Source organism: Carassius gibelio, chromosome B24 (genome assembly GCF_023724105.1).
Source record: "Carassius gibelio isolate Cgi1373 ecotype wild population from Czech Republic chromosome B24, carGib1.2-hapl.c, whole genome shotgun sequence".
NCBI lineage: Eukaryota > Metazoa > Chordata > Actinopteri > Cypriniformes > Cyprinidae > Carassius > Carassius gibelio.
The window spans coordinates 10,481,294-10,509,197 of NC_068419.1; the positions used below are offsets into that span (position 1 = coordinate 10,481,294).

At 35.3% G+C, this 27,904-nt stretch overlaps 1 protein-coding gene and 1 long non-coding RNA gene across 3 annotated transcripts in view; both read left to right on the plus strand.

The window, feature by feature from the left end:
- Positions 1-138: 138 nt before the first annotated feature.
- Positions 139-4,725, plus strand: LOC128013413 (uncharacterized). 2 transcript variants are annotated; one of them, XR_008183308.1, is made up of 5 exons: positions 139-294; positions 1,550-1,706; positions 1,837-1,901; positions 2,500-2,589; positions 2,962-4,725. It is a non-coding gene; the product is annotated as an uncharacterized LOC128013413 (long non-coding RNA). The 2 variants fall into 2 exon arrangements; XR_008183307.1 differs by lacking the exon at positions 1,837-1,901.
- A 13,005-nt stretch (positions 4,726-17,730) lies between these two features.
- Positions 17,731-27,904, plus strand: part of vipr1b (vasoactive intestinal peptide receptor 1b) — a 52,217-nt gene continuing 42,043 nt past the window's right edge. Inside the window, exon 1 of the mRNA XM_052596775.1 lies at positions 17,731-18,105. Within this exon, the coding sequence (XP_052452735.1) occupies positions 18,049-18,105 (57 nt within the window). The 5' untranslated portion in view covers positions 17,731-18,048. The remainder of the gene's footprint in view (positions 18,106-27,904) is intronic.

Sequence of the window (27,904 nt, forward strand, 5' to 3'; positions counted from 1 at the left end):
GCGGTTTGCATTCTTAAACAGTGGCAAAATAATTCCCTTTCAAACATTTCTTCCTGTCGTTAGAAATTTTATTAATTAATTAAAATATATATATATATGACGTCAGACGATGAACGTCTGTTTTCAGCCATCGCCATTTTCTCACGTTTACCCTTCCATGTGCTTGCTCCAGTCTTGAGTTTTCCCCTCGATTGTCAACGGCGTTTATCTGTTCAGTTAGTCTTTTAGAGTTAGCAGAAACCTGCTTTTAAATGTATTAACTGAATCTTCGAGCTTCATCCTGACCAGTTTTGGGTGAGTAGGCCAACTAACGTAGTCCTAATGTTACACATTTTAATGAAAATTATTTGTAAGCCATTTAACGCCTTACATATACGTTACCAATCGGTAATTTGGGGGAAGATTTTTTTTTTTCGTTTAAATAAGTTAAATTCATTAGAGACAAATATTAGGAACAATATTAAAAGATAGAATAGAAAAGATTTTTTTTAATTATTATTATTCTTATTTTTTTCATACAGACGATGAACTAAAAATGCACCTGCAACGTCTGATATTTCCTCAATTTAACGCGGCAGCCTCACTATATGTTTTGGTAATTCGTGTGTGCTTGTCTTGGCTCTGGGGATTGTTTATCTGTTAAGTGCAGTTTAAGGTGAGTAATAAAATGTTAACGAAGGCCTAGGCGATAAACAGCATTTATATAAAAAGGCGATATGACTTCATCAATAACTGTGTTCACACCGCCACCGTCGAGAGCGTCAAAGTGGCCGGAAGTCATTCATTTTCAATGTGAGCCGGCGTCGGGCAGCGACAAGTAGCGACTTGGTAAATATAAATTTATGCACAATGCTTGAAGTGTTCCCTTAATGATTGGTCTTCAGGCGAGCACGTTAGAGAATCCCATGGGTGGGGCGAGGCGCAACGCTCAGGAACTGTTCAGAAAAGCACTAAGCATAGTGCAAAATACTATGGTTTCAAGACGTGCTTTTGGAACATGAGGGATTTACAGAAATTGCCATGCCAATTTGCTAGACTGTGCAAAAGATGTGAGACGCAAGTGTAACGGTTAAACACTTCAATCTAGTGCATGTTTGCTACATTTCCACGTTTTTTCTTGTGAGCCATTACTTTAGAATCTTTGCTAAACAAACATACAGTCCGTTACTTAATGTCCATGTGAAAACACTAAATTTAAGTATGTTCTGCATGCAACACAAGCTTACTGCTAACTAATGTTTGCATTTGGCACACATGTACAATGAACTGTAAGGCCCATTCCTAAACAGTTCGAAATTAATGTGTACCTTTAGACCCCTATGTCTAAGTTCTTTAGTCACAATAGTCTTTCTGAAGCTAAAATACTTTAGAATTATTGTTTATACATTTGTCACATTTACAAATTGGTCACTGCCTCCACTTTAAGGGCATTATATTATTGTTAGTTATATAAATGCAGTTATTCAATGCCATTGCTATTAATTTATGTAGCACATAACTATTTTAATTTATGAAATGCAAAAAAAGTAAATGTCATGTCTTTTAACAGATTGAAGCAGAGTTCACTCGCTTAACATCTAAGGACCCCATGAAGTCTTTTCTCTCAGGGTTGGATCAGTATGTACCCAGGTTCCTTCAGATGTTTAGAGCCAAGTTGAGCAGCATTTTCAGAACTGAAAGGTCTTCTATGCAAGATTGACCGTGATGTGAGTATTTTAGTTGTGTGCTTCAAATTAAAATGTGTTTGGGTTAAGTTTGGATCTATAGAGTCACGCATCAACTAACATGTCATTTTCTGTCCACTGTTCCTTTCCCTTTTCTCTCCATCATCATAAGACCCAAAATGTGTCCAAATATCAGCTTTTAAGGCTGTGCACAGGCTCCTACTCTTTTCTGCCTATGTATGTACAGTTTACTTAAAAGAACAGATTTTTAAAAATGTGATCTTTAGTGTTGTGCATTGCTGCAATTTTTTTTTCACATCAGTGACGTGCTGCATCATGTAAACTTTGAGTTGAATCGAAGTTTACATATAACATGGGGGAAATAATTGAACATGTCAACTTTTTTTTCTTTTAATTTTTTTTTTATTAAACCGTTAATTCAACAGTTTAATTAAACAGCAATTGACATGCAATTGGTAACAACTGAAGAAATTTACACTTAAAAAGAAATCATATTATAGTTCATAAAGTTATGTGTAATGAAATGACAAAAGAAAAAAAACTATGTATTTAATCTGCATAGTTATAGTGATAATAAATGTTTTTCTTAAATACACTTTGGCAACAATTAACAGCACCCTTTTATTCAATAATTATTAATTTGTTACAAAATGTTTATTTAACATTGCACCACCAGCACCCCGCATTTTTTTTTTCATTTGCTACATGCCAGCAGGTGCTGCAGCACCCCTGCTTTCCACTATAATGGTTATAAAGCAGTTACATTGTCAGCCTTGCCCTAAATCAATCTAATCATTTTTTTCTTTTATTTAAGAATTCCATGTCAATGAAAAGGGCCGTTGTTCTTCAAGGCCTTCCACATTACCTCGGCGAGGATCCATCAGATTTCTTCAAGTCAGCTGAGGTAGACTTGCATGTTAATATTATACCTTGGTTTAAAATAATGTTCTGTGTATGTTTAATCAGGACCCTGTCTATGAAATGTATTATAGTTTTGTAATGTAATTGTGAGATAAATGCCAAAGTTGAATTTCAGCTATTAATTTCACTGTGATTTCAGGCCTTCGTCAGTATTACAGATATCAGGGTTATATTTTCATAGAATCTTTGTACATTTATGTAGAATGATTTGATGTAGATAACGGTAAAATACAAACAAGACCGAGTCTCAGAATTAAGATATTTTCATTACATAAGTTTTGGCTAAAAATTGTGTTATATACTTTCAATAAAATAACTGACATTCTTAGTAAATGTTTTAATATACTTGCTGTAGGAAACTGACATTGAAGACGGTGTGATGGTGGGAATGGATGTGGGCATTCTCATAATGCCTGATGGAGATGATGCCTTTGACTACTACGTGGTAGTGGAGGAACAAGTTGTCCTGAGTGATGCCAAAGACCTCCCTCATGCTGTGGCTCAACTAGTTGTACTGATTTTTGCGCTTAACATTGATTATCCCAAAAAACTACGCTACACATTTGAGGTAATTCAGAAGATTTTAATTGACCTTGGAGGTGATCACTGTTCCGTGACGGTGCATGGACTGAAAAATAGACTCTTTCGCAAAACTGTTTAGCATTTTAACTGAAAGGTATACGTTCTGTGCCTTTTTTTTTTTGGTCATGATTTATTGGTGAATTTCTGGTTGTTTTAAAACAAAGAATGTTAAATGATTTTTTTTCTTAATGTAGTTCTTTATGCAGTGACAATTTATGTAACTTAAAGGGTTAGTTCACCCAAATAAAAAAATTATGCATTAATAACTCACCCTCATGTCGTTCCAAACCCGTGAGACCTCCGTTCATCTTCTGAACACAGTTTAAGATATTTTAGATTTAGTCCGAGAGCTCTCAGTCCCTCCATCGAAGCTGTGTGTACAGTCTACTGTCCATGTCCAGAAAGGTAAGAAAAACATCATCCGTTTCTGTTGTGAGAGAGTTCAAAACAAAGCAGTGTGGATATCCGGTTCGCGAACAAATCATTCGATGTAACCGGATCTTTTTGAACCAATTCACCAAATCAAACCAAATCGTTTTAAACAGTTTGCGTCTCCTATACACATTAATCCACAAATGACTTAAGCTATCAACTTTTTTAACGTGTTAATTAATTTACTCAAACAGTACACTGACTGAACTGCTGTGAAGAGAGAACTGAAGATGAACACCGAGCCGAGCCAGATAACGAACAAAAGACTGATTGTTCACGAGTGAAGAACCGGCTGCATCAGTTTTCAGATCACCAGTAGTTCTTTCATACAATTCAATAAACCGGTTGAAGAAAATTGTTCACCGGTTCTTTTGCGCGCGACGTAATGCCGTCATTGGCGATTATTGCACTTGATTCAAGCCTTCGGTTTACCTGCGCTCATAAAATTAGCACAGAATCAGTTCAGAATCAATGAATTGGTTCAAAAAGATCCGGTTACATCGAATGATTTGTTCGCAAACCGGATATGACAAACTGCTTTGTTTTGAACTCTCTCTCTCACACAGACACGGAAGAGAAGACAATGCTGAATAAAGTCGTCGTTTTTGCTATTTTTGGACCAAAATGTATTTTCGATGCTAACTGACCCTCTGATGTTACATGGACTACTTTGATGATGTTTTTCTTACCTTTCTGGACATGGACAGTATACCATTCACACAGCTTCAATGGAGGGACTGAGAGCTCTCAGACTAAATATAAAATATCTTAAACCGTGTTACAAAGATAACAAATGTCTTACTGGTTTGGAACAACATGAGGGTAAGTTATTAATTACATAAATTTGCTATTTGGGTGAACTAACCCTTTATTATAAAAATATCTTGTTTGAATTTAGACACTTGTTTTGTTTATACAGTATTGTTAATGTACATTACTGTATGTTTGTGCAGTACATCTGTTTTATGCAGTACAGCACTATGCTTAATACTGTGTCATTCATGCAGAGCATTACGCTGTATTTTATGCTTTTTTTGTTTATGCAGTACATCACTGTATGTTTATAGTAACCGTGAAAAATAAAATCCAAGTGATTTATCCTCCATTAAGACAACTTGTCATTTTAAATGTTAAGCACTTTAGTCTATTCAGCTTTTCATAGTTAAGACAACTTCACAATTCATGTCCACTAAACTTATGTTCATTGCACTTGTATTATAAAGTCCTATCAGCTTTATTCTTAGTTAAGGCAACTTTACAATTTAAGTTCAGACAACTTAAATTATGTCTATTGCACTTGTTTTTTTAAGTTCTGTCAACTTAATCGTAAGTAAAGACAACTTCACAATTCAAGTTCAGGCAACTTAAATTATGTCTATTGCACTTGTTTTTTTAAGTCATGTCAACTTAATCGTAAGTAAAGACAACTTCACAATTTAAGTTCAGGCAACTTAAATTATGTTTATTGCACTTGTTTTTTTAAGTCATGTCAACTTAATCGTAAGTAAAGACAACTTCACAATTTAAGTTCAGGCAACTTAAATTATGTTTATTGCACTTGTTTTTTTAAGTCATGTCAACTTAATCGTAAGTAAAGACAACTTCGCAATTTAAGTTCAGACAACTTAACATTTTAAGGCAGCACGAACACTTACTTTTTTAAGTTGAAACAACAAATTTTTTTTTTACAGTGCAGGTGTTATTCAGAATTTTCATTAAAGGAATACAGACTTTCTCCCAAAAATTGTATTAATCCTCATGTTGTATGACTGACTTTATTCTGTCAAACATAAGAGGAGATGTTAGACAGAACATCTTCATGTTCTTTTCACTAAGTGAAAGTTACTGATGCCAAGGGGATGTCAATATCCAAACAGTGCCATTACAGACTGGTATGTTATTTTCTTAGTATTTTAAGCCATTTTAATTCATTATTAACTGAAAATCCTCTTCCACAATGCATTTTAAACATGCTTTTGTTCATAGTTTAGTTCATTTAATTTAGTTACAAAACACGAAAATTAATAACATTTGGCTTTTTTTTTATACCTCAAGAGAGACTGGGACACGCTAATTGAACATGAAAAACAAATCATACGATATAGTACGATTTAACCAATACATTAAGTTGTGCGAATTAGTACGAATTCGTCTTGATGGGCTTTTATTAAATGCAATGAACAAATCGTATGAATTCGATTTAGTATGATTTAGCCACTTGGTTAATTCGTACGAATTAGTACGAATCCGCCGTGAGATAGGGTTGGCTGGTCACATTCACTTTTATTACAAGTAAAAGTATTAACATCCTGCGTATCATAGTCTTTTGTGTTCCACAGAAGAAAGACCTTCCTATGGATTTGAAACAAACAAAAAAAATTGGATGGATTATCCTTTTTAATTATTCCCATGACATGACACGAGTAAATATTGACAGAAATTTCATTTTTGGGGGATGCATCCTTTTAACTGTAGCTGAAAAATATATAAAAACCCTTCAATTCAATACGAACATGCTATCATTTTTGATCAGTTTGGCTTGATATCATTTCATATGTCACATGCTCTGATCTCTTATCAGGTGCAGTCAGCCTGGACAGCAGACAGAGGTTCATATCTCTCTTCATCTTTTAATCGCTCTGACAGCTATCTTGAGTGATTGCTCTGACCTGCGGTTTGGCCCAGGGACTTGTCTCTTTGAAACATGTAAGACCTATTTTTACTCCAGCCATAGCTGTTTGGCCTATGAACCGCCTCCTATTATCTCAGACAGTTTTGTCTATAGGCAATGTGTGCACCAGCAAGGCAGAAATGTCTTATAACTCCATGTTTTAGAAAGTGCATAAGTAACTCAAAGATCACAATTATGCAATACTAGAGGATTCCTCTGGGATATTTGTACAAAAACCATTATAATATGTTCTGCAGTTATATTTCTCTTCAGCTATGACTTTTTTCCAGTGATTGAATGTTATGAAGCTATGTGACGACAGTGGAAGACGAGAGTGTTTATTTGTGTTTCATTTGCGGCAGTCTGTGAGGGGTTGCCTTTTTACTTTTGTGTTTATTTATTTTATTATTAAATGGTTTTAATGTTCGCCAGTTCCTGCCTACTTCTTCCCATTCTATGAACTGTAACAGTAAGTTTTTTGCACTTTTAGTAGTGTTTTTGGTGTCAGTGTGTCATTCTTCCAGAAAAATAAATATTTACAACAGGAATGAATTATCAACAAGTGAATCTCAAATACATTTAGCAGTTATTTTAATAGATATGCATAGCTGAATGCTTACTGTGTAGTTAATTATACGCTGGCATCAATGCTTTTTCTTGAATCTCAAATGGAATAAAGAAGCTTGGTTTGCCCCTTAATTTTCCTATGGTGAATATGACAACTAATAGAGTGATGTAAGTTGTCCATTTATTTGTTTTGTCCTTTATTTTCTTGAATTAATTTATCAAGTGCTGCCCTAAAAGACTGATCAGTGCTTAGACATATGCTAATGGTGGAAGAGCACAAGAGACATTCAAGACTCTCTGCCAAAGACCACATGAATCATACGAAGGCCAAGGTGCTATTTAATAAACACAAGTGCTGGACACATGCGACCTTCAAACAGATGATTAACGTGCGTACATTCTCGTGATTCAGTAGAAATCACAGCCTGTAGGTAATGTTAGACAGCTTCAGGAGAGGCAATAAAGACCATCTCTGTTTATTGGGCTGCACTGTCCCCGCAATAACCTAAGATATACTGGGTTTAATAATCTGATGAAGAGTTGTAGAAATGCTGGAAAACATACTTACACATTGTTGAGCATACCGATGATGTCATTTCCTGTAAATTAATGGATTTGTAAATATAAACCAGGTCTACCTCAATGGCAGCTGACTCTGAGACACTCCACCATGCTTAAAAGGGTAGTTCAGCCAATTTCACTGTGATTTACTCGTTCATTTACATTCTAAACTTGCTCTTCATTAGAACCCAAAAGAAGACATTTTGATATCTGTCCATACAATAAAAATCTCTGGGGTCCAGTGTTTATTTTTGACCACGCTAGACTTTTATTGATGGCTTTTTTAGTACTTGGAGTCATAGGAAGTGTGCTTTTAGTGCAACCCATGACTGACTCTGGTATGAATCATCCTTTACAGGCTTTGAAAAAATACTAAGTGATTACTAAACTTCGGAGGCTATACTATAATTGACTCTTGTGGGGTCCCTGCGGAGTCAAACAGCGAAAGTATGTAGTGGCTAAGTTTCTCTTTCATGTTGGCAGTCTAAGAGCTTGGCACAATCTCTGATAATACTGAGCAAAGACAGATACAAGGACACTTCAGTACTGTTTTATTTTTTCCTGAGAGTAAGATTAAGGTGTCCTGGCAAATATCACAGAGCTAATTTGGATCGTCGTGAGCATATTGTGCCACATTTTATCAATAAATCCAGAGTCTGTTTGGCCTAATAAAAGGGTTTAATACAACCGGAGAAACTCCTGACAGCTTGATGGAATTCGCTCTCCTCTAAAAACATCTAATCTCTTTAAAAGCTTCTCCTGGCTAAAGATATTAGTATGAGTCAGATTTCATGTAAATTTTCTAGCAGCATCAAAACTCAAGGTTGAGCTGGGTCAAATACGAGAGTCTAGAAAATATTTTTAGGCTTCCGAACTCCAAAAGGGAACACTTGACAGGATCAGGTGCCTATTTCATGGAAGTTATGACGCATGCATGTTGTTGATGTTCAACCTTCTGATCTAGCAGACGTTTTGGTCTTTCATTTATATGCTGATTTCTGTCTCGAGTGAAATTGTATTTGAATAACTCTCCAGGTCTGCATCGAGAGATAAAAAAGGAGATTGATTGGTAATGAGTGATGTCAAATTAAATATATTTTGTAGTTTAGTGTAAACATGTAACATTTTTTAGCTTTTATAACATTCTGTTATATCACTGTTCTGTTCTATTTACAGTTGCCTGTTTTAATTAATGGATAGTATAATGCCAAACTTTTCTCATATGTCTGAACTGACTACACTGCATTTCATTGCATAAGAAATGCTAATGAATTTTTTAATATCAGTCCTTGGAGCGAATGATGGGAATGTCATGAAACATTACTGTCATTGTCTTTGTTCCAGTGAAGTCAACCAGCCACAAAAACGGCCAAATATGTTCAAATGCATAGTTAAACAAAAAAGAAATATAAAAAGGAAAAACATGCTTTAGCCTTAAAAGGCTTACTCAAAATATGGAGCACAGAAATATATATACAAACAAATGTCTCAGTGTTGTTTGTTTACACATTAAAGTCAATGGGGTCCAGTCAATGCTGTTTGGACCCCATTGACTTTCCTTGACCAAAAAGCTGTACAAAAATATTTCTCAAAATATCTTTGTGTGAGATGGGTTTGCAATGACATCAAAGTGAGCAAATGATGACAGAACATTTATATTTTGGTGAACTAACAACACTTGTTAAAAGGGTTGTTTTGATAATGCTAAAACTGCCCTTTCACTCTGAACTATGGTTTTGTTTGGAAGTTAAAAAAATAATCATCAAAGTCAACAGCCTGAATGAGATCGTATTCCATAGAGAATTATGCTCATATGGAGTTTACAGAGCAAAAGGCCAGTTATGTCAAAAGGCCTGTGAAATCTCTCTTCCTGTCAACTCTCTCGTTCCCTTAGACAGCAGTGATTTCATTTTAGTGTAGCAAATGACTGAAAAGGTTGCGGGCATGCTGACTTTGTTCAGCCTGGAGGGGGTTACTGTTCATAAGTCAGAGCCGAGTGGGTAAGCCATTGTCTGCTCTAATCAAATGGGGCATTTAGTAGAAATTAATTTTACTGAAAAACTGAATCATTTCATCGTTCTTTTATCCACTTGTCGTCATCAGTTCTCTGCACAGGCCTCATATTATATGAAAAATGTTTTGTTATAAGAAACAGTGTGTTCTAAGGTTAAATGAGTTTACTTTGCCTTAATGTGAGGCATCATGTGAAATTTCTTTAAAGAATTGAAAATGCATTATGTGTCTCAGTGTGTCAAACCCCAATGTTATTTGCATACTGAGGCACAGGCCTCTTAATCAGTACAGAAATGATTCAATTTCCTCATTGGTTTTGTTTCTCCCTTTTATATTTATTTTCTAGAGATTTTCTTACAAATGCTGAACTACAGGCGCTGTGATCGTAATGGAACTGACAAATGAGATAGGAAGTTGCTCAGTGGGAGGCTGTTACCTCATTCTGTATAATAATTCAGATTAATGAACATCTTCGTCAGCATTTCTTAGTATAAAATGGGGCAAATTTTTTTTACTGCTCATGGTAAGAGCATTTTCAGCTATTTTGTGCTTGAGGTGTTATCAGGAACAGGAAAGCATGCTTTTATGTTGAACAGCATCTATTATAACAATAGCAGCGCTGAACAGTTCAAAATGGCGTTGCTTATTAGACTTGTAAATTTGGCAGCAGGCTCACAGTTAGAATAAAGAAAAAAATCCTGAAAATACTAAGCATAAAATCTACTCGAGAAAACAAAAGCTATTGTCCCTCTTGTAAAACTTTTTTGCATTTTTAGTAATTTAAGTAAAGTCAAAACAAAAATAAGCTTTTGATCATCAAAACAGTATTATTATTTTTTTTTAAATGATGTTTATTTTTGTACCTCCTTTTATAATATTAGATATTTAAATAACATATTAATAGATATAATTTTTTTATTGGTTTGGAAAGGTGCAGTTATAAATATTTGCATAAGTATTTACATAAAATTTATCTCTGAAATGAATTTAAATAAAAAATTCTCACAATTTAGCCACAGAGAAAAATTATAAGAGAACACAAAAATATATAGTTGATTGAGTAACAAACTGTGACAATTGAATGTACTCCAAAAGAGCAAACACAAGATAAATGTAAGACATTGACTACAACATTATTTTTACATATCGTGCACATATCTTGAATATTAAATATTAAAGCTTTTAGGTATCATATAAAGCTTGTGGTTAATCCACAGCCTAACCTCTAGAATTATAGCTCTAGAAATATAGATCTCATGGCAGTAAAGCTGATTAAAGGCCACTGACATTTAGCATTAAGAGCCCAACATGTTATCAAAATCAAAATTCCTCAAAAACTTGGAGTAGTCGATATCAGTCCTTCCAGGATTGAGGGCTTTTAAGATTTATTGGCTCTTAGTAAATCTTTTAAGTCTTGCTGCCAGTACCGCAGAATTACGCTTTTTTTTTAGTTCTGAGAATGTGGCTCCAAGAGCACCAGCTTTCTGGTCTGTAAGACATAAAAAGTAGAATTTATTTATTTTTATTAAAGTGGCCCGTTGGATTCAAAGCATTCTTTGAGATAAACTTGTCTCTTCTAGTTAGATTCAATTGGGTTTTTGAAGGCAAGAGTTGCGAAAGTAAAGCGAACATCGAGTTTAACTTTGCACTGATGTATTTTTAGGCTACGGAAATGCTGCAATTTTGAATGCTGCAATTTTTGTCACGAATCAACAAGTAACAAGTCCCACTTTAACGGAATTTCTTTGAGCATGTTGGCAAACAGTTTGTATGACAGTTGCTTCCTGTCAAAACTTTAAAAATAGAAAAAGAAGACTCAAAAACTGGTGCATCTGCCATAACCTAGAGGGAACAACAGTATCATGTACCATGGGATTTTTAACACCAGGTGGTAGAACATTAATGACGGTGAATCCTAACACAGCCGCTCTAACTCTTAACTAACTGGCTAGCACAGAGGAGAACAATAAAGGTGCTGTCTGCTTCAGTTCAGGCTTTGTGGTTTAATTAGTCTCATATAAATAGGCTGTTTAGGAGTGCGGTCTGTGACCATGCTGTCCCCGTACCCTTGAAAAGCTCAATAAGCTGCAGTACTCCAGCTATGGGGTCCTGCTCTCATGCCGGCAGGATAATGACCTCTGGGAGAATCCGTCGCTTCTTTTGAAAGTCAAAAGCAGATGCCACTTTTATTTGGAAGTAGCACTAGGAAGCGAATAGATGAATGGTAAATGACTGCAATCCACAATGTATGATTTAACAGCAACATCAAAGACATGTTGCCAAATAATAGCCTGGAGATCTTTTATACATTTTTAGTATATAAGAAAAAAAATGTATGCACCCCTGGCTCCTGGACTTCCGTAGATCACACTTTTACTGCTCATTTCTCTGGAAAGGTAGCAGAAGCACTACATTTCCCTTCTCTTGGTGTCACAGTCGCAACATGGAATAAAATCATTCTCACTTCTGACCTTATCTGTCACTTCAAAAAGGACCGAGGTGTTATCAGGTGACCTCAAACCAGGATGAAATCCATTCTCAATCACGATCCTTGCATGACATATACCCATCTGTCTGCTTTGGATTGATATCAAAAACAAAAAGTAAGGTTCTTGGGTGTGTTTTTTTATATATATAAAAAAAGTTTCATGCAGGCTAAGAATAAGCAAAACCCCTTTTGCAACAATACTGCCTCAACATATTGCAATTTGTATTAAAATTCTGCAAAAACAGTAAGTATATGGCTTATCTGAAACTATTTGTATTTTTGACTGACATCTCCAAGTCCTCTGACTTTTTTTTTGTGTACATAATGCCCACTTTTATAGATTAAAAATATTTTTTACTGAATACAGATCTAGTCTTGCCCTACATTTTTTTCTCATTTAAAATAGTTTTGTATAGAAAAACAGATGAATGGGTTGCAAAAAATGTGCTACTTAAAAAAAAAAAATATCTTAGGGTTAAAGAGAACCAAATGAGAGTAACTTTTGAAAAATTTGGTCCATATTTCTCCACCAGTAGACTTAATATATTACGAACGTCTCAAACATTCACAGACTTAATATTCCAGCTATGCAACCCTTACTTCTAAAGACAAACTTGGCTAAGTAATGTTTAGTGAACAGTTTGGGTCTAAAAATATCTATTCACCTCTGAATGTCCATTATGCTGTCAAGGCTATTTAGTACTGGACTGGCGCTGTGAAGTGCGAGGTTGTCATATTTTCCAAAGCACCCTATTTTCACATGGTTTATAATGTCTCCTGTGTGGCTCCTCATTCCTCAGCCTCGTTCTGTAAACAAACACATATTATTATGGTTACTTGATTGTCCACTAAGCTCCAATTGTGTGCTTTCTGCACATAAAATGACTTCTATAAATAGACAAGGTGAAAGTTCTGCCATGGCAGCAGTTCTGTGGTCATTTGGGCCCTGTAACCAGTCTAATTGTGTTTATAGGTGCGAGTTGTGTATGATGGGAGGTTCTGTGTAAAGAGAAACTTATGAACAGTTTCTGGGAAACATATAACAAGACCAGAATCACAATGATGTTGCTTTGATAGACCTATATATTAACATTTTGGACACAGGAGTTACTTCGTCTATTTTTGCTCTGCCATTGAAAATGGTTCCAAATGAAGCCACTGCAAAATAAACTACTGTGCATTTGTGGATGAATTAGTGATTTGATGAATCATTTAAGTGAATGTGTCAATAATTAACTTTTATAAAACCATAAAGAGAGAAGATACTTGTTTTGTCCCCTTAATGAATCTTTTTTTAAAAAAACAAATCAGTTGAATTATGACTCACTCAGAAAAATGAAAAAGTTTATCATAAATATTTACAAAAAAACATTGATATATATTTTTATATGTATAACTGTTTTGGGTAACACTTTATTTTGATAGTCCACTTTAGACATTCTACTAACTATAAGTAACTTTGTAACTACATATCAACTGACTATCAGTAGAGCAATAGTAAAATGTCTGTTTAATCTGCTAACACTTTGTTTTGGTGGTCACAAAACACATATTCTAACTTTGCAAGTACATGTCAGTTTATTCTACTAACACTAACCTAACAATCTACTAATACTCTAATTAAATTTAGTTGGCATGCAGTTGCGAATTAAGTGTAAATTAAGTGCAAATTAAATAAATGCTTTCAACTGATTTTATGGTTAAATGTAATACAAATACATTATTTATTACACATTAATCTTAACACACTCATAAGCTCTTGGTGGATTGCACACTGCACTCTATGAACAATTTGTCATCTATGCTTGCCAGTTTTCCAAAACAGAAGTTTTTTTTGTGCATAATAATTTACTGTGAAATGACTGTAAAATGAGAACAGGCTGCTCACATGTTAAAGTTCTTACATAAAAAATGTCATCTGCTACACTTTCGTCTAATGTAATACATGACTATGAAGGCTATACAAGGTCAGTATGTAAAGTATAATTCTCTGCTTTCCATCAGATTGTTTACACTACTGGTGAAAGCGTTTCTATTCATTGTTACTGATAACTTCAGTGGGATCATTAAGTTGACACCTAATAATTTTTAACAATTAAGTGATTGTTAAAAAAAAACAATGTTGGCACCTACTGCAAAGTAATGACTTTCTGCCTGAACACAACTAACTTTGTTAATTACTGACTGGCACATTTTCTTCCACTCATACACTTGCAAAACAAGCTGGTTACTTTTTACAGAAGCCTTGAATAGTATCACTAATGACGTATCCGAGATTTAAATGAATCTTTCTAAAGTAACTTCTGTGGTAATTTAAAAAGGAAACAGATGCTTTTTTTTTTTTTTTTTTTTAAGAGGTGCTGAAAAAAATGTCTGGCACTTTAGAATTCCCACACTTTCCTTAGCCTCAAAGGAACTTGATCCAAACAGGTTTCATTGATTGGTTGAGGAATATGGCAAACAGGAACTTTCCAGAAAGTCATCTTGTGCCCACATTTTGGTCATGATCGTGAAAGGGCATGTCAATTAAAACGTGAAGTCTTCCCGTCTAGTTTTTTAACTTCCAAGCGCTATACTGAGTGACAAAGCTTTTTTTAAGGCTTCTTGGGCCATTAAGTTTGAGGAGCTCTGGGTAACTGATGCATGGAAATAGAAGGCAGACTCATCTATATTTAGCATGAGCCCAGTGAGGTATAATTTATCAATATATGCCAATTTGAGTGAGTGGTTTTGACATACAGTACCAAACCCTTAGATCTTCATCTGAACAGATGAAACAATTGTGACGTCAACCAGAAAACAACACTTCTGGGTTATAAGGCGACCAGGTTTTAATGGTGGCAGCTCATTCTAACAAGAAAGGTTCAGATACTTTTTCTTACCATTGTACAATTTGTAACACTGCTCATACTATGTTTCTGAAATATCAGGTAGTATTCTAGTATGCTTTCCCAATTTCAACCTGGGTCGCATCATTTGTTTTTTAGCCTATTATTTGTTATTATAGTTGTGTTTTAATAAAATCAGACATTTGTGACTGAGTGTGGTGCTTCAGTGAAATGAAAATCTAGCAACATCAGATAGCATTAGCAAAATTTGAAGTTCTAAAACAGCTCTTTTCTAGGTGTGGCACCTGAAAGTGTTGCCAAAATGTTTGTTTTGTAAATAGCGATTTCTTCGCAGCCATGAGCACTGAAAAAAATGAACGTCAGGAGTTTTCAGTAGGTAGGGGAAAAGTGCCCTATCTTTTTCAGTCAGATCTGAATAAGTACAATGGAACCCAAAAGTAAAAATCTGCATAAGAATACACCTTCCCTTGCTGACCCATCCCTTGAATGGTTATGCAGTTAAGATTCTCATTTGCTTTGCATTTTCAAGTAACTAAAACCCTAGAGTGAATATGTGTCTTGCATATAAACCTAGGTAAGACCTTACAATGCAACATTTTTATGTATTATCCTTTTAATTGCTTGGTATAAAGCTAAATATGAAAAGCGGTAAAGATAGTATGAGACTAAATTAAGAACAATAAATGCACAAACTATATGGTGACTAACACTACAATGTAATGCAATGCACAGTTGTGCCAGTCACTCCTGTTAAAGGAATAGTTCACCCAAAGATGAAAATCTGCTGAAAAATTTTGACAGAATGAGTTTGTTTCTTCATTGGAACAGATTTGGAAAAATTTAGCATTACATCACTTGCTCACTGGATAGTCTAAGTGAATGGGTGCCGTCAGAATGAGAGTTCAGGTGATTATACCATCTCACTGATTTTAACTCCTGGCTAAAATTATACCACTCTATAATCTATGATAATAATACTTCCATCTCCAATCCATAATAAACTCAATCCCTGTTGTCTTCACACATCAAAAATTATAGACATATTTGTTTAGAACTCTTTAAATTGTTTTTTGTGTGCAAACAGTGTGTGTATTTCTTTACTGATTCAGATGAGAGAAAGCAAAATTCTGGATTTTTTAAACATCCTGATGCATTTATTTATTAAAAACACATTTTACTTGTGATGTTTTTATTAGCTGTTTGGACTCTCATTCTGACAGCACCCCTTTCACTGCAGATGATCTATTGGTAATATAACACTAAATTTCTCCAAATATACTCAGATGAAGAAACAAACTATGTCTACATCTGGGGTGATTACTTTCCAGTAAAGTTTTCTTAATAAAATTTGAAATGCTGTGTAACTGAATCAATGACATAAATGATGCTGTACATCACTGAAAGCCACATTTGAGTAATTTAATGATAGCAGTAGTTGTAAACAAGTATGCATGAACAAAGCAGCTGTAATGTGATCTCGGGCACATTAACTCCGCACTTTTAATGAATGAGCATTCAGACATTCGTCCTCAGGAAATAGATCGACTGATTCTGTTTGATGAGATGTCACATGCATAATAAGCCTCAGGAAAAACGCTGCATGCTCAGAATGGAGGTTTCTCAATAACTGCATGCACAGGAGAGCATTTCAATCATTGAACAATCAGAAGTGGGGTGGCTGATCCTCAGTGGTGTCAACAGATATTTCACTGAGTATTTTTTCTCTGAATGTGATTTAGTTAGTCTAAATGGAAAATTATTAGAATGAGCTCTCTTCTAAGACACAGAAATGAGCTTATTTATCACAAGACCAGCTGCATCCAGCATCACATGCTCACAAATGAAGGATAATCTTATCTCTAAACCATTGTTATATCAATAAATCAACATATATGTAATTTAATTGAGAAACTTGACCATGGCTAGATAGGCAGATATGTATGTATGTATGTATGTATGTATATATGCATGTGTGTGTGTGTGTGTGTGTGTGTGTGTGTGTGTACACACAAACAGTAATAGACATGAATAGCAAAACCTGAATTAATGCTGTTAATTAGTAATTGTTCTTGTTGAAAAGCTCTCTTAAACTAATTGCAGTAATTCCTTATTTAAAAGTAGTTAGACTATAAATCAGCATTGAGATGGATCACTCTGTGAAACGGAACATAACAACATATTAATCAAGGCACTTATATAATAAACATGCATCCAGAATAATGGATTCTAGCAGTGTTTTAATTACATTAGTTGGTCTCTGAATATTCATCAGATGACTTTTCCCAATCAATCAGTGCCTTTTCCTTGAGAATGGCACTTAACCTCAGGTTGAGCCAGCAATTATTATACAATTTATAGAGTTAAAAGTCACTTTGGATAAGATGTGTCTGCTAATGACAAAGAAAGCATAATTAGCATGTATTTTTTTTTTTTTTATTATTTAGTGGAAGAACATCCTCTCAGGATGTTTGGACAAAGATGTTGATCCAGGAACATGTTGCACTTGGTAAAATCAGGTTCTGCTTAACGATATAGAAAAGACAACTCCATCAGATAAGCTAAAATAATGCTATATGAACATTGAAGGAATAGTTCAAGTTTTCATTTTTGTGTAAATTATTACATTAACTAAAACTAATGAGAGAATATAATTAATGTAAATGTCAGATCCCCATGAATTAAGGCACTTCACACTTTTTACCTAAAAACATATTTTGAAATATGAAATTAAATACAATTTTTCTTCGTAATTCTTACAAGAGGACCCTTCTATATTTTGTATACCGTGATAATTGAACAGTTTTATTAAATGGCATCCTCCTGCTAACCAAAACAACAAGAGTAATTTACTGCAGCCAGGGGTACACAAAGAGCAGACACATTCAGATTTCTTTTATTGCTTTTGCACTGACGCAACAAAGACACTCGTAAGCCGATGACGAACAAGATTGATGCAGTCTTTGTCTCGTTTATTGTCAATATCTCGCAAGACAAGTAGTGAAGCTGTAAAGCTCCTCTGGTGGTCTGACTGTGATTCGCTCATTGGTCGCTGAACTGTCAGCGGCTCGAGCGACGATAAGAGCCACACACCTGCACGACTGCTGTGATGTTCCCTCATCTCAACTTGATAGGTTTTGCTCCTCTGTCAACACCGTGTCCGACGAGACAGTTTGACTGAGTTTACTTTTACGCGCTTGTGAGAAAAGCAGGAGAACTTTGTGGATTTCAAAGTTTTATAGGCTACTACGAACATTTAGTACGGAGGAAAAAGCAGCTGCGATGGACGCCCCAAAATTGGTTTTATTGGTTTCAACACTGAGCTCCTTGTTTTCCCCGGTAAGTGTTTGTTTTATGTTATGGTCATTTAAATAGCATACTGTATACATTTAGTTATTGTTTCACGTGCAGTCAGACAAACCGTTGGCGTGGTTACGTTTTAATGTTAAATCTATTTGATGTGAAGTAGCCTATATTTAATTTGTGGAGGGATATAACATTATGGACCTCGCATATTTAGTAAAAACCATGAATGTGACTAGAAAGCCATCAAGAAGTTGGATGCTGATTCAAGAGAATGCAGTAGCCAGTGCGCGCACACGACACGAGCGAAGGAGCAGTCTTTTACTTTAAAAAGGCATGATACTGTGGACTTTAGCAAGTTATTTATGATGTCTATAACATGTAAGATTACTTTTTGTGTTAAACGTGTAAAACTTTTAACCTCCTGCAGGGGTGAGAGGACCTGTCCAGATAGCGAGGAGTCGTCTAACGTAGAAAATGACTTGAGTTAAATCTAAATTGTAAATTATTTAGGCGTCAATAATAAACATGTTTAACCACGCGAGGTCATATTATTAATTCCCCATCATGTATTCGTCTGTTTTATAGATTTTTACGCATTTTATTGATTCACTAGCACGTCTCCACACTCACCTAAGCGAAGGCTTATTCATTGCCCATTTTACTAGCTATATAAAGTAACAACAAATAGGTTCCCACAGGAACTTTAGGCTGAGATTTTATTTAAATAGCTATTATTATGATCTGTTGATTATTATTGCTATCTAACTTTCTAATATGAATATATTTTCAAAGTGTTTCATATGCAAATTGTATTTTTAGTAACTTATTAATTTATTATTTTTTTAATATCAAATGGCCAAATCCACGTTTATTAACTGCTTGTGTCCATCTAAACAGATATGTGCTGAATCTATCTATCTATCTATCTATCTATCTATCTATCTATCTATCTATCTATCTGTCTGTCTGTCTGTCTGTCTGTCTGTCTATCTACATGGAGAATAATGCATGTAAAATCATGAGATTCACAAATGTTCTTATTAACAGAAAAATTAGGCACTTTGCAAAACCAGAATGTCGTAGAGTTGTGGTTCAATTATGACACACATGGCAATTGTAACCCCAAGCATTCGCTGATAGTGTAAATCATACACTTCAGTGTTCACAAAAGCCTCTTATCTGCACTTTTCGCACACTTCACCCTCTTGAATTATTGATAAATGCCGCAGTGGTCTGCCACCCTCACCATCGCTAGATGTCACAACCTGAATGAAAAGACCTTTTGCTACTGACTCAGGAATGAAATGTACCAAAATTCAGCTAAAAGAATTCTTTAGGAGACAGTCCTGCTGCTATTTATTTAAGCAAAAATGGGAATTCATGATGAATAGCATGTTAGAGGATGTTTCACAATGTAGAAAACCAGCACACTTGATTGAGACCAACCAGTTGCAGTGCAGTAGATGTGTCAAAGTGTATTTTGAAATGCATTTGTTTAAATTTCGACACATTATCAGCATGTAATTGAGTTGTGTGGATTTTAAATACTCTTAACCTTTGGAGGACTGTAGTGTTTGATTAAGATTTGTGCTTTGCTTTATAGATAGCTAGTTGGCATTACCTCGGCTTCCTGTTCTTATCAGCAGTTTTCCAAATGATGTAACATGTTTAACATTTGAAATGAAACTTAAGCTGTCTTTTCAAGAATGGCATCTGCCACTGTATTTTTTCACAAATGTTCTTTATTTTAAGGTAAGCAAGCTTTTAATGGTGCTTGTTTTCAAACTGATGATAAAATCTTGACACTCTGCTTCATTAAAGATAAATGAATGTGTGTTTAACACACATACACTGAATTCTAATGGTCCTGGAGAAAAACATTTAAAGACAAGAAAATAATTATTATGCGTGAGACAATTTTCAAATGACAGACTTGTAATCATTTAAATCAGGGTTATTCTAGTAGCATTGAGATACTTTTATATTTTTTTTATAATTTTGAATTAGTTTTTCATGAGTATTTTAATTTTTTTTCTCTCACTTGATAGTCTGTGAAATAAAGTGTGACATATTAACAAATTTCCACTTTCCTCAAAGAATTTGATTTTGCTTAAAGTGCATATTATGTAAAACTAGTTCTAAAATAAGATTTCCCTGAAAAGTTATCAGCAAATGTTTAAAAAAAAAACATTATACCTGAAAGATAAACTCATTATAATACAATTGCTTTTAAGAACAAAAAATATTATTGCTTTCAGTTGCAGTTGCTCATCTTTTCAAGAAAATGGCCATTAGGAAACAAACGAGGAGTTTCACAGCTGGAGATTTGCATGCGTCATGATAATGAGGTTTTATTGCAGCACGCAGCGTTCCTGATGCAAAACTATGCCTTCTTGTTTGCTGTAAAAAAGGATCAACGTGCTTTGATATAATAAGAAGTTCTAGATTCATATTTTGATAAAAGGGTTCTCTTAGGTAATTTTTTTTGCGCTTGAACCCAGTCGTGTCTTTACACAGTAGGAAACAAATGCTTTAGGCAGCAGACTGTGTGTGGAGAAAGTTTTCCCCACAGATTATAAGTTTATTTCCCCACAGAGAGTTACTCACTTTCTGAAGAGCTAGTTCAGGAAGCTTTAGATTTTCTCAAGTCGTCTGACTATCTGTTCACTCCCTCTCCCAAGAACACTCCCACCAACTCCCAAACCCCATAATGCACTTCTGTCCACCTTACTTACTCATGAAGAATAGAGGTGAGACACCTATTGCTCAAGCACCATGACAACGTCCTTCATCTGTGTTCTGTATAACCCACTATATTTATAGTGCTGTTCATGTGTGAAATAAAAAGCTTAATGTCTTTCACTCACTTAGAGTTTCATGTTTCTCAGGTTGCTGAGATGCTCTATCAATCAGAGCACCCATATGTGCAAGGCAATTGCTGTGTTCGAAATCACCCCCTATACCCTCATTCACTATTCCCTTTATTAGTCCACTAATAGAGTGGATGAAAACAGACACTGGGTGTCACTTATGCAATTTGTGCTTGCTGTTTAATTATTATTAGAAAACTTAGTATGCTGGCAGCTCCATTAGTAATGAAAATATTTATGTTGAACTCAGACAAGAAAACTAGCATGTATAAAGTGCCATTAAACTATTTAATCTATTTAATTTGGAAAATTGATAATTCAACTGCAGTCACCTTCTTCTTCACCATCTTATGGCAAGATTCAGTAATTCATTTGGCTAAGACCCTTACAGTGCATTTTGGGTATTGTTTAACCTTTGAGTCGAATATACATTGTACATTTGTTATTGCAGTGCATATGGGACTGAATGAGTACAGTTGATGGTGTCAGATACCACTACAAATGGCTGTCCTCTCAAATAATACACTGAATTGAATTAAGATGGGTCCTATCATATGCCTGGCATAATGCGGTAGTGATGCGTGGGCCGGCTTTTTTTCCAACTGCGGGTTCCGCTTTTCTGCAATTATTTGGCCCGCCCCAGCCCACCCTACAAATAAAGTAACATTTCTTGACCCGCCCCGACCCGCCCCGACCCGCCCCGCGCATCGGGGACATCACGGAATAACGTTGCTGCTTAGACCTTCGTACTGTAACTTTATCAAAGAACCTAATAAAATATGAAAATATACATTCCAAATATTTAATATAGGCTTTAGGGAGTTACACTAATGATGGTTCGTACGTGAACGAATATTTTAGGTGAACAAATCGCTCTCGTTCACCGAATCCATTGAGTCATATTTCTCGTTCACTGAAGTTCTTCCCGCCACAGCAGCGTACGAACTCGGCGCTATTAGCAGCGCATGCGCAGCTCGTGAACAGCTCTGTGAACTTTTTCATCCTGTCAAAGAGTTACTCAAGATGTGACAGAGCATGTGATTTGTTGAATGTATTGAACGAATACGATCTTCTCGTAGGTAAACGAGTTGAATGAACTGATATATCTCGTTCGAGAATGAAATGAATGAGAGTATATAGGGACAGTCGGCCAAGCATGTAAATCTCGATCAGCAATCAGCAGATACAAAGCGCAGTTATAGGTGACATACGCTTGTTTTCGTATTTAGCATACAGAACATAACTTTTTATTAATGTGAATATATAATATATGAACTGTCTGACCAAACAATTAAATGTTTAATTATGCAAGAAAACCTTTTGCTTTGTTCATCAGAACTGTTTAAGACTATTTATTTAATGAAGACGACCCGCGCATCACTACAATGTTTTTTTGCTAGTTTCAGCCCAACACAGTTATCATTTTCACGTCCTGTGCCATGTTGTTTAAATAGCAAATGCATTTGCATACAATTGTGTGCCTATGGATGTGCTGGTCTGAAAACGAGGTATGTTCAAACTGAAATAGACTGCCCCATTGACCAACTAAAACCTGGTCTAAAATCAATGGCACAGTAACCTATTTTTATTTTTTGTTTTTTAAAGAGCACATTAGTAATATGTACCTATCGGCTGGTCGACAACGCATGTACACTCTGCTTATTTCACGCACAGGGATGCGCAGCAGCACACAAACATGCCAAATATTAAGGATTACGATGTAAAAGATTATTATTGTGTTGGCTACATAAATATAAAAATGCAACACGGGCTGTCAGTTTCCTTTCTGGAGATGCGTTCAGTCATTGCTCTTGCAAATTCTGCCATGTAAATAGTGAATCCACCATAGCACGAGCGCAACTGGCTCTTAAATGGAATGGGATGAGACCATCCAGTTAGATCATAGGGACCTGTGTTATACACTCTAAAAAATGGTGCTAAATAGCAATAAAATTTGTTCTTTGGCTCGTAATCATAGGGGAACCACTTTAAGTGCTACATCTATATCTTTAAAGATGGTGCTATATAGCACCTTAAACACTCCAAAGAACTGCTTAAGAACCATTACAGGTTTTTTATAGGTGCTATATAGCACTTAAATTTCTTCCCTTATTATTACGAGCCAAATAATCAATTACCGGTGCTATATAGCACCACAACTACCACAAAAAAAACACTGAAGAACCTATTTTTTTTGTGTGAGTATGGCAAATTGATTGATAACATTATTTTAGCATATCTTATCTTATTTTATATGATATTATCTGTCTGTTTATCTCTCTTAATGTCTGTATCATTTATCCACATATCCACATTTAAACCAATGCTGGTTTGGTCTTGTCTAGATAGTTTTGTAGACATGTTTTCTGTGCCTATAAAGGTTGTTTTAGTGTGAAGTCATTTAAACAGCTGCTGGAAACTCCCCCGAACACTGGTGTCATGCTTTGGTCATATACAAAAGTTTTATAATAACAAAACCTGACGTGTTGTTATTATATAGTAGTTGAGGGTTCTCAGTGTTATGGAGTGGCAGAAAATTCCCCAAAAACGTCTCTTATCTAAATTCTTGGTGTGACAGAGAGCAGATGCAGCAAACATGCAGCAAGTTTATGGCTGTCTCTGGGGTGGTCATTTATGACTCTACTCTGCATAGTCTGCTGACTGATTAACTTGGGGGATTTACTTACAGCAGCAGTGTGAGTGTGCAACAGATGTATTTCCTGTTTATTTAGGTTTTATATGCTCTTCCCCTTCTCTCTTTGCTCGTAAATAGTATAGCTCTGAGCTTTTTGCCAGCAACAATATTTTTGTGGTCAACAGAGTACATAACAAGCCCACAGTCTCTCCAAATACTTGTAAAGAAACCAGCACTACATAAACCGGCAGCCCCTTGCGAATCCAAAATCATGGAGAGCATGACTGAAAGAATCTCAGGTTGCAGTGAGTGTGCAAAATTAGGGAAACGTCAGTAGTCGAGGTTGTCCCTTGATTTTCGAGTGATTGTGCTGTGACCATTTACAAGATGGGGTGATCAGTGTTTCTGTCGTTATACTTTCAATGTCATTGGCCTTGTTTTGTTAGCTTCCCTTGTGAGTTATAGACATGAGATTCATCAGAATAATTCCAGTTAACTATCCAGCACTATCCGGCCCCATGTCTTTAGTAGAAGTGTATTTATGTATTTATTTGATTATTTATTGAATCATTTTAATTGCTTGAAAAATATTAAATGGAACCTTCCAGATAATGGAAAAAACAACCTGCAACAATTTATTTTAGAAATATTAGATGACAGCAAGGAAGATTATGCATTAACATGTTTTTCTTTTTCAGTGGAGACATGTGGGAGTGCACGCTCACCCTCAAAATGTACATTTGAAAGATCATCTAAGAAATCAGAGAACAAAAACATTAACTAAAATAATGGGGCTCCCTTGATGCACTGGTCCATGATTTTAGTATTTAAAAAAGAATCTCTGTGTGGGCAGGATACATTTTCAACCTTGAGGATGAAAAACTGAATGAATGAATACTGAAAATTGCAAAAAGAAATCGTCTGCAGGACAGTAATTTCTTTCTGTTAGCTTTCCTATTTGTCACATGTCTTTATTAGATCAGAGTTCTTTCAGCTTTTGAAACTATCAGAAAATCATTGCTTTTTAATTAATTCATTTGGACTATAAAGAAAAATCATGCAAAATATCATACAGTATATTAGTCTATTGATTGACTGGAGTTCTCATCTCATGGTAAGACATTTAAACATATTGTTCAGAAATGTTATTCATTTCTTTATGTGTAAAGCATTTTGGTCCCACTTGGACTTATATACGTACATTTACATTAATAATTTGATACAATGCTCTTATTGTGTACATGCATGTTTTTGCATTGTAAAAAAAAATTAAAAAAATACCTGCATGCAATTACATCCGTAATTAATTACTGTAATTACATTTATAATTACACTGTTGACCCATCCATTATACCTTAACAAATGCTTAAACCTACCCATACCACTAAACCTGTCCCTATCCTGCGGGACCAACATTTTTATAAAAAAAATTACTGAGTGCACTTTTACCTAAAAGCATTATAAAAGGAGTTGCTTGAAAAAGACTGAACCCCAAACTAACTACAGAAGTAGAATGTTTTTCTATTTTTTTTTTCTTTTATCGGACAAAGTTTGTCACGTGATCATTGTTAATCACATTTATGGTTATAGAGCTGTTTCCTCTTGATTAAGGTCTAACTGCTATAAGACCCTTCATATTTGATAGATGGTTGATTTATACCAGAGACAATTTATAAGAGACATGCCACTTCCTCAATCCTCCATTCAACTATATAAGGAAAACCCGTAACGGCAAAGATGGCGGTTGTATGCACATGTCCCGCCCCTCCCACTGGAAAGCCAGTCACCTGCTTTTAAAAGTCAAGCCGGGAAACATTTAAGCCTATCGTCTGGTTCCACTGACGTACGCGCACAGTTGATGAACCCTTGCGCATGCGTAGTAAAAGTATAATCTGTGGGAAAAAGGCGTTTTAGACCTTATTTTGGGGCAAAGTCATACAAAATTTTCAGCGATTTTTATCATATTTTACTGCTGTTTCTATACATGCAGTTTTTATTTCCCAGTGACCAGTGCAAGTGGAGTTCAGACTCTCTGCCCATTCATTTAGTTAGGAGCCTGCTCTTGTTAGTCTGAAATAGCTGCCCGGAGGCGTTGCCAAGTTGGCGGCCGAGTGTCACGACTTGCCTAAAAGGACTTTGTTTATACTTATAATATACCACATTTACTTGTTATTGCTGCAAATTCAAACAGATAACTGTATGACCTTGCTGTTGACAAAAACAGTGTCCATTAGTGTCCAAGAGATTAGCCTTTTCTTTGAGGAGTAAAATTACATGATATGTTAATACCAATGTAATTTGATATTTCTGTTCTTGTAGTACTTATAAGAAATAGTTCACTGGCAGTACATTATTCCTGACAAAACACTGTTAAGTATTTCTGAATAGTCAGGATGTTGAAATATGCAGCATGCTGTGGCTACTCTGCCATAAGCAAAGTAATAAGCAGAGTGGTCAGTGGAGTGGTTCAGACTGAATAAGCTTTTTTTGCACCAAAATCTTTTTATCTGCAGTGTTTGTTCACTTATTATATAGTTGTATTTTATATTTGATCTAGATTTTTAGGCTCTACTGTTAGTGTTATCTGAATGCAGCCAGCTCTGTAACACTGCACTAGACAGTTTTAGGGAACATCTGCTTTCCAATTTGCCATTTGTTACTTTCTCACTATGTGCAGAATCTGCTGCTGCTGTCTACACTTACACTAACAGGCTTGAGCAGAGCGGTGCTGTTATCTGGCTCAGGAATGAGCGTAGCAGGTTCGTCCCGGAGGTCAGCAGATGTTCCGATAAATTAGCTGAGGCACAGGACTTCATTATTCAGCTCAGCTGTGTGTGTATTAGCCCTGCATGCTGTGTGTAGTGGTATTAGTTGAGGATTTAAGCTGGATCAAAGCATGCACAGACCTACAGTCTTGTTATTTTGATACCGACAAACTAAACATAATGTACATCCAGCTGTGCATTATCGCAAAAATAAACTTATCAGGTCTTGTATTATCCATAAGGGGTTTATTTAGCAAAAATGACCTGCTGACTATATTTTATCTTGCTTATTTCATCTAATTTCTGATCAAAAGGTTTTTAAAATGTTAATTCTCACTATTAACTAGTTGCTTATTAGCATGCCTATCACTTGGCTGTTTATTAATACAAAGCACCATATTCCGCATGACCATATTCTGCATCCCTAATCAATTAATTAAAAAGCAGCTAATTAGGAATTTACTGAGGCAAAGTTCTTAGGTAATGACCAGCATTAATTGCTTTAACTAATCTAATAATGACTGATTGATGATTACATGATCAATACAACATCAATAATATATTAATTTAATTGACTAATAATAATGCAAATAAAGACCAGATTATCCTCAATATAAACAGCATGTATTTTTAAGGTCTTTTCGGAATATTAAGAACCTGGGCAACTTTGTGAAACTAATGCAAATGTTTTATTTTCAGAGATTTAATGCAATTAAATATATATTTTATTTATTTATTATGCAGTGAACCAGGTCTCTAATCTGATCTCTAAAATTGCTGTACTTTTTTCCTTGTGTGCTTCTCATTTGGTGTGTAAATGAGAAGTTGTGTGGTTGATGTTCTGTCCCCAAGGTCTAGGTCTGAGTCACCGCATGGTCATTGTTTAAGGAACAAACCCTCGTCCTTCTGTCTCTTTCTCTCAAATGCCACTGCACGGCTGACATTAAATAAATAGATCAATACCAACCATTTAGACTGTTTTTAGATTCTTAGGAAGAATATACTCTTTATCAAAGCTAAAAGAGAAGTGTTGCCTGCACAGACATTTTCACAGGCTGACTTCTTTAGTGTTACTAAGGTCTGTATCCATTGCTGGAAAAAAGAAACATCTTAAACTACTCAGAGTGGTTTTCTAGTCTCCAAAGCTGGTTTTGTTTATTGTTTTTTGAGGGTTGTTGGCCAACCAACTAAACTAGCTAAACACTAGTTTGGCCAAACTGGGAGACCAGCTAGACCATCTTAATCCAGCGTAGGCTAGACTTATACAGTGAGAGGTGGATTACGAGCTGATATTTTTGGAAATAAGCTGTTTGAGAAAAAAAAATGTAAAAACACAAGGCTTGGACCAGTTAATGACCCACTATCATGTTCCAAAACACAGCAATCCAGCCTAAACTGGATTTTGCAGCAGAGAATCCACTTACATATACTAAACAAAATGATAAACACTTTGTTTTTTCTAACACTTTTTCTATGTACACTAAAGGCCTATTTCACTTCTGGTTAGAGAGTTTGACTTCCAATCCTAAGGTTGTGGGTTCGAGTCTCAGGCTGACAATACC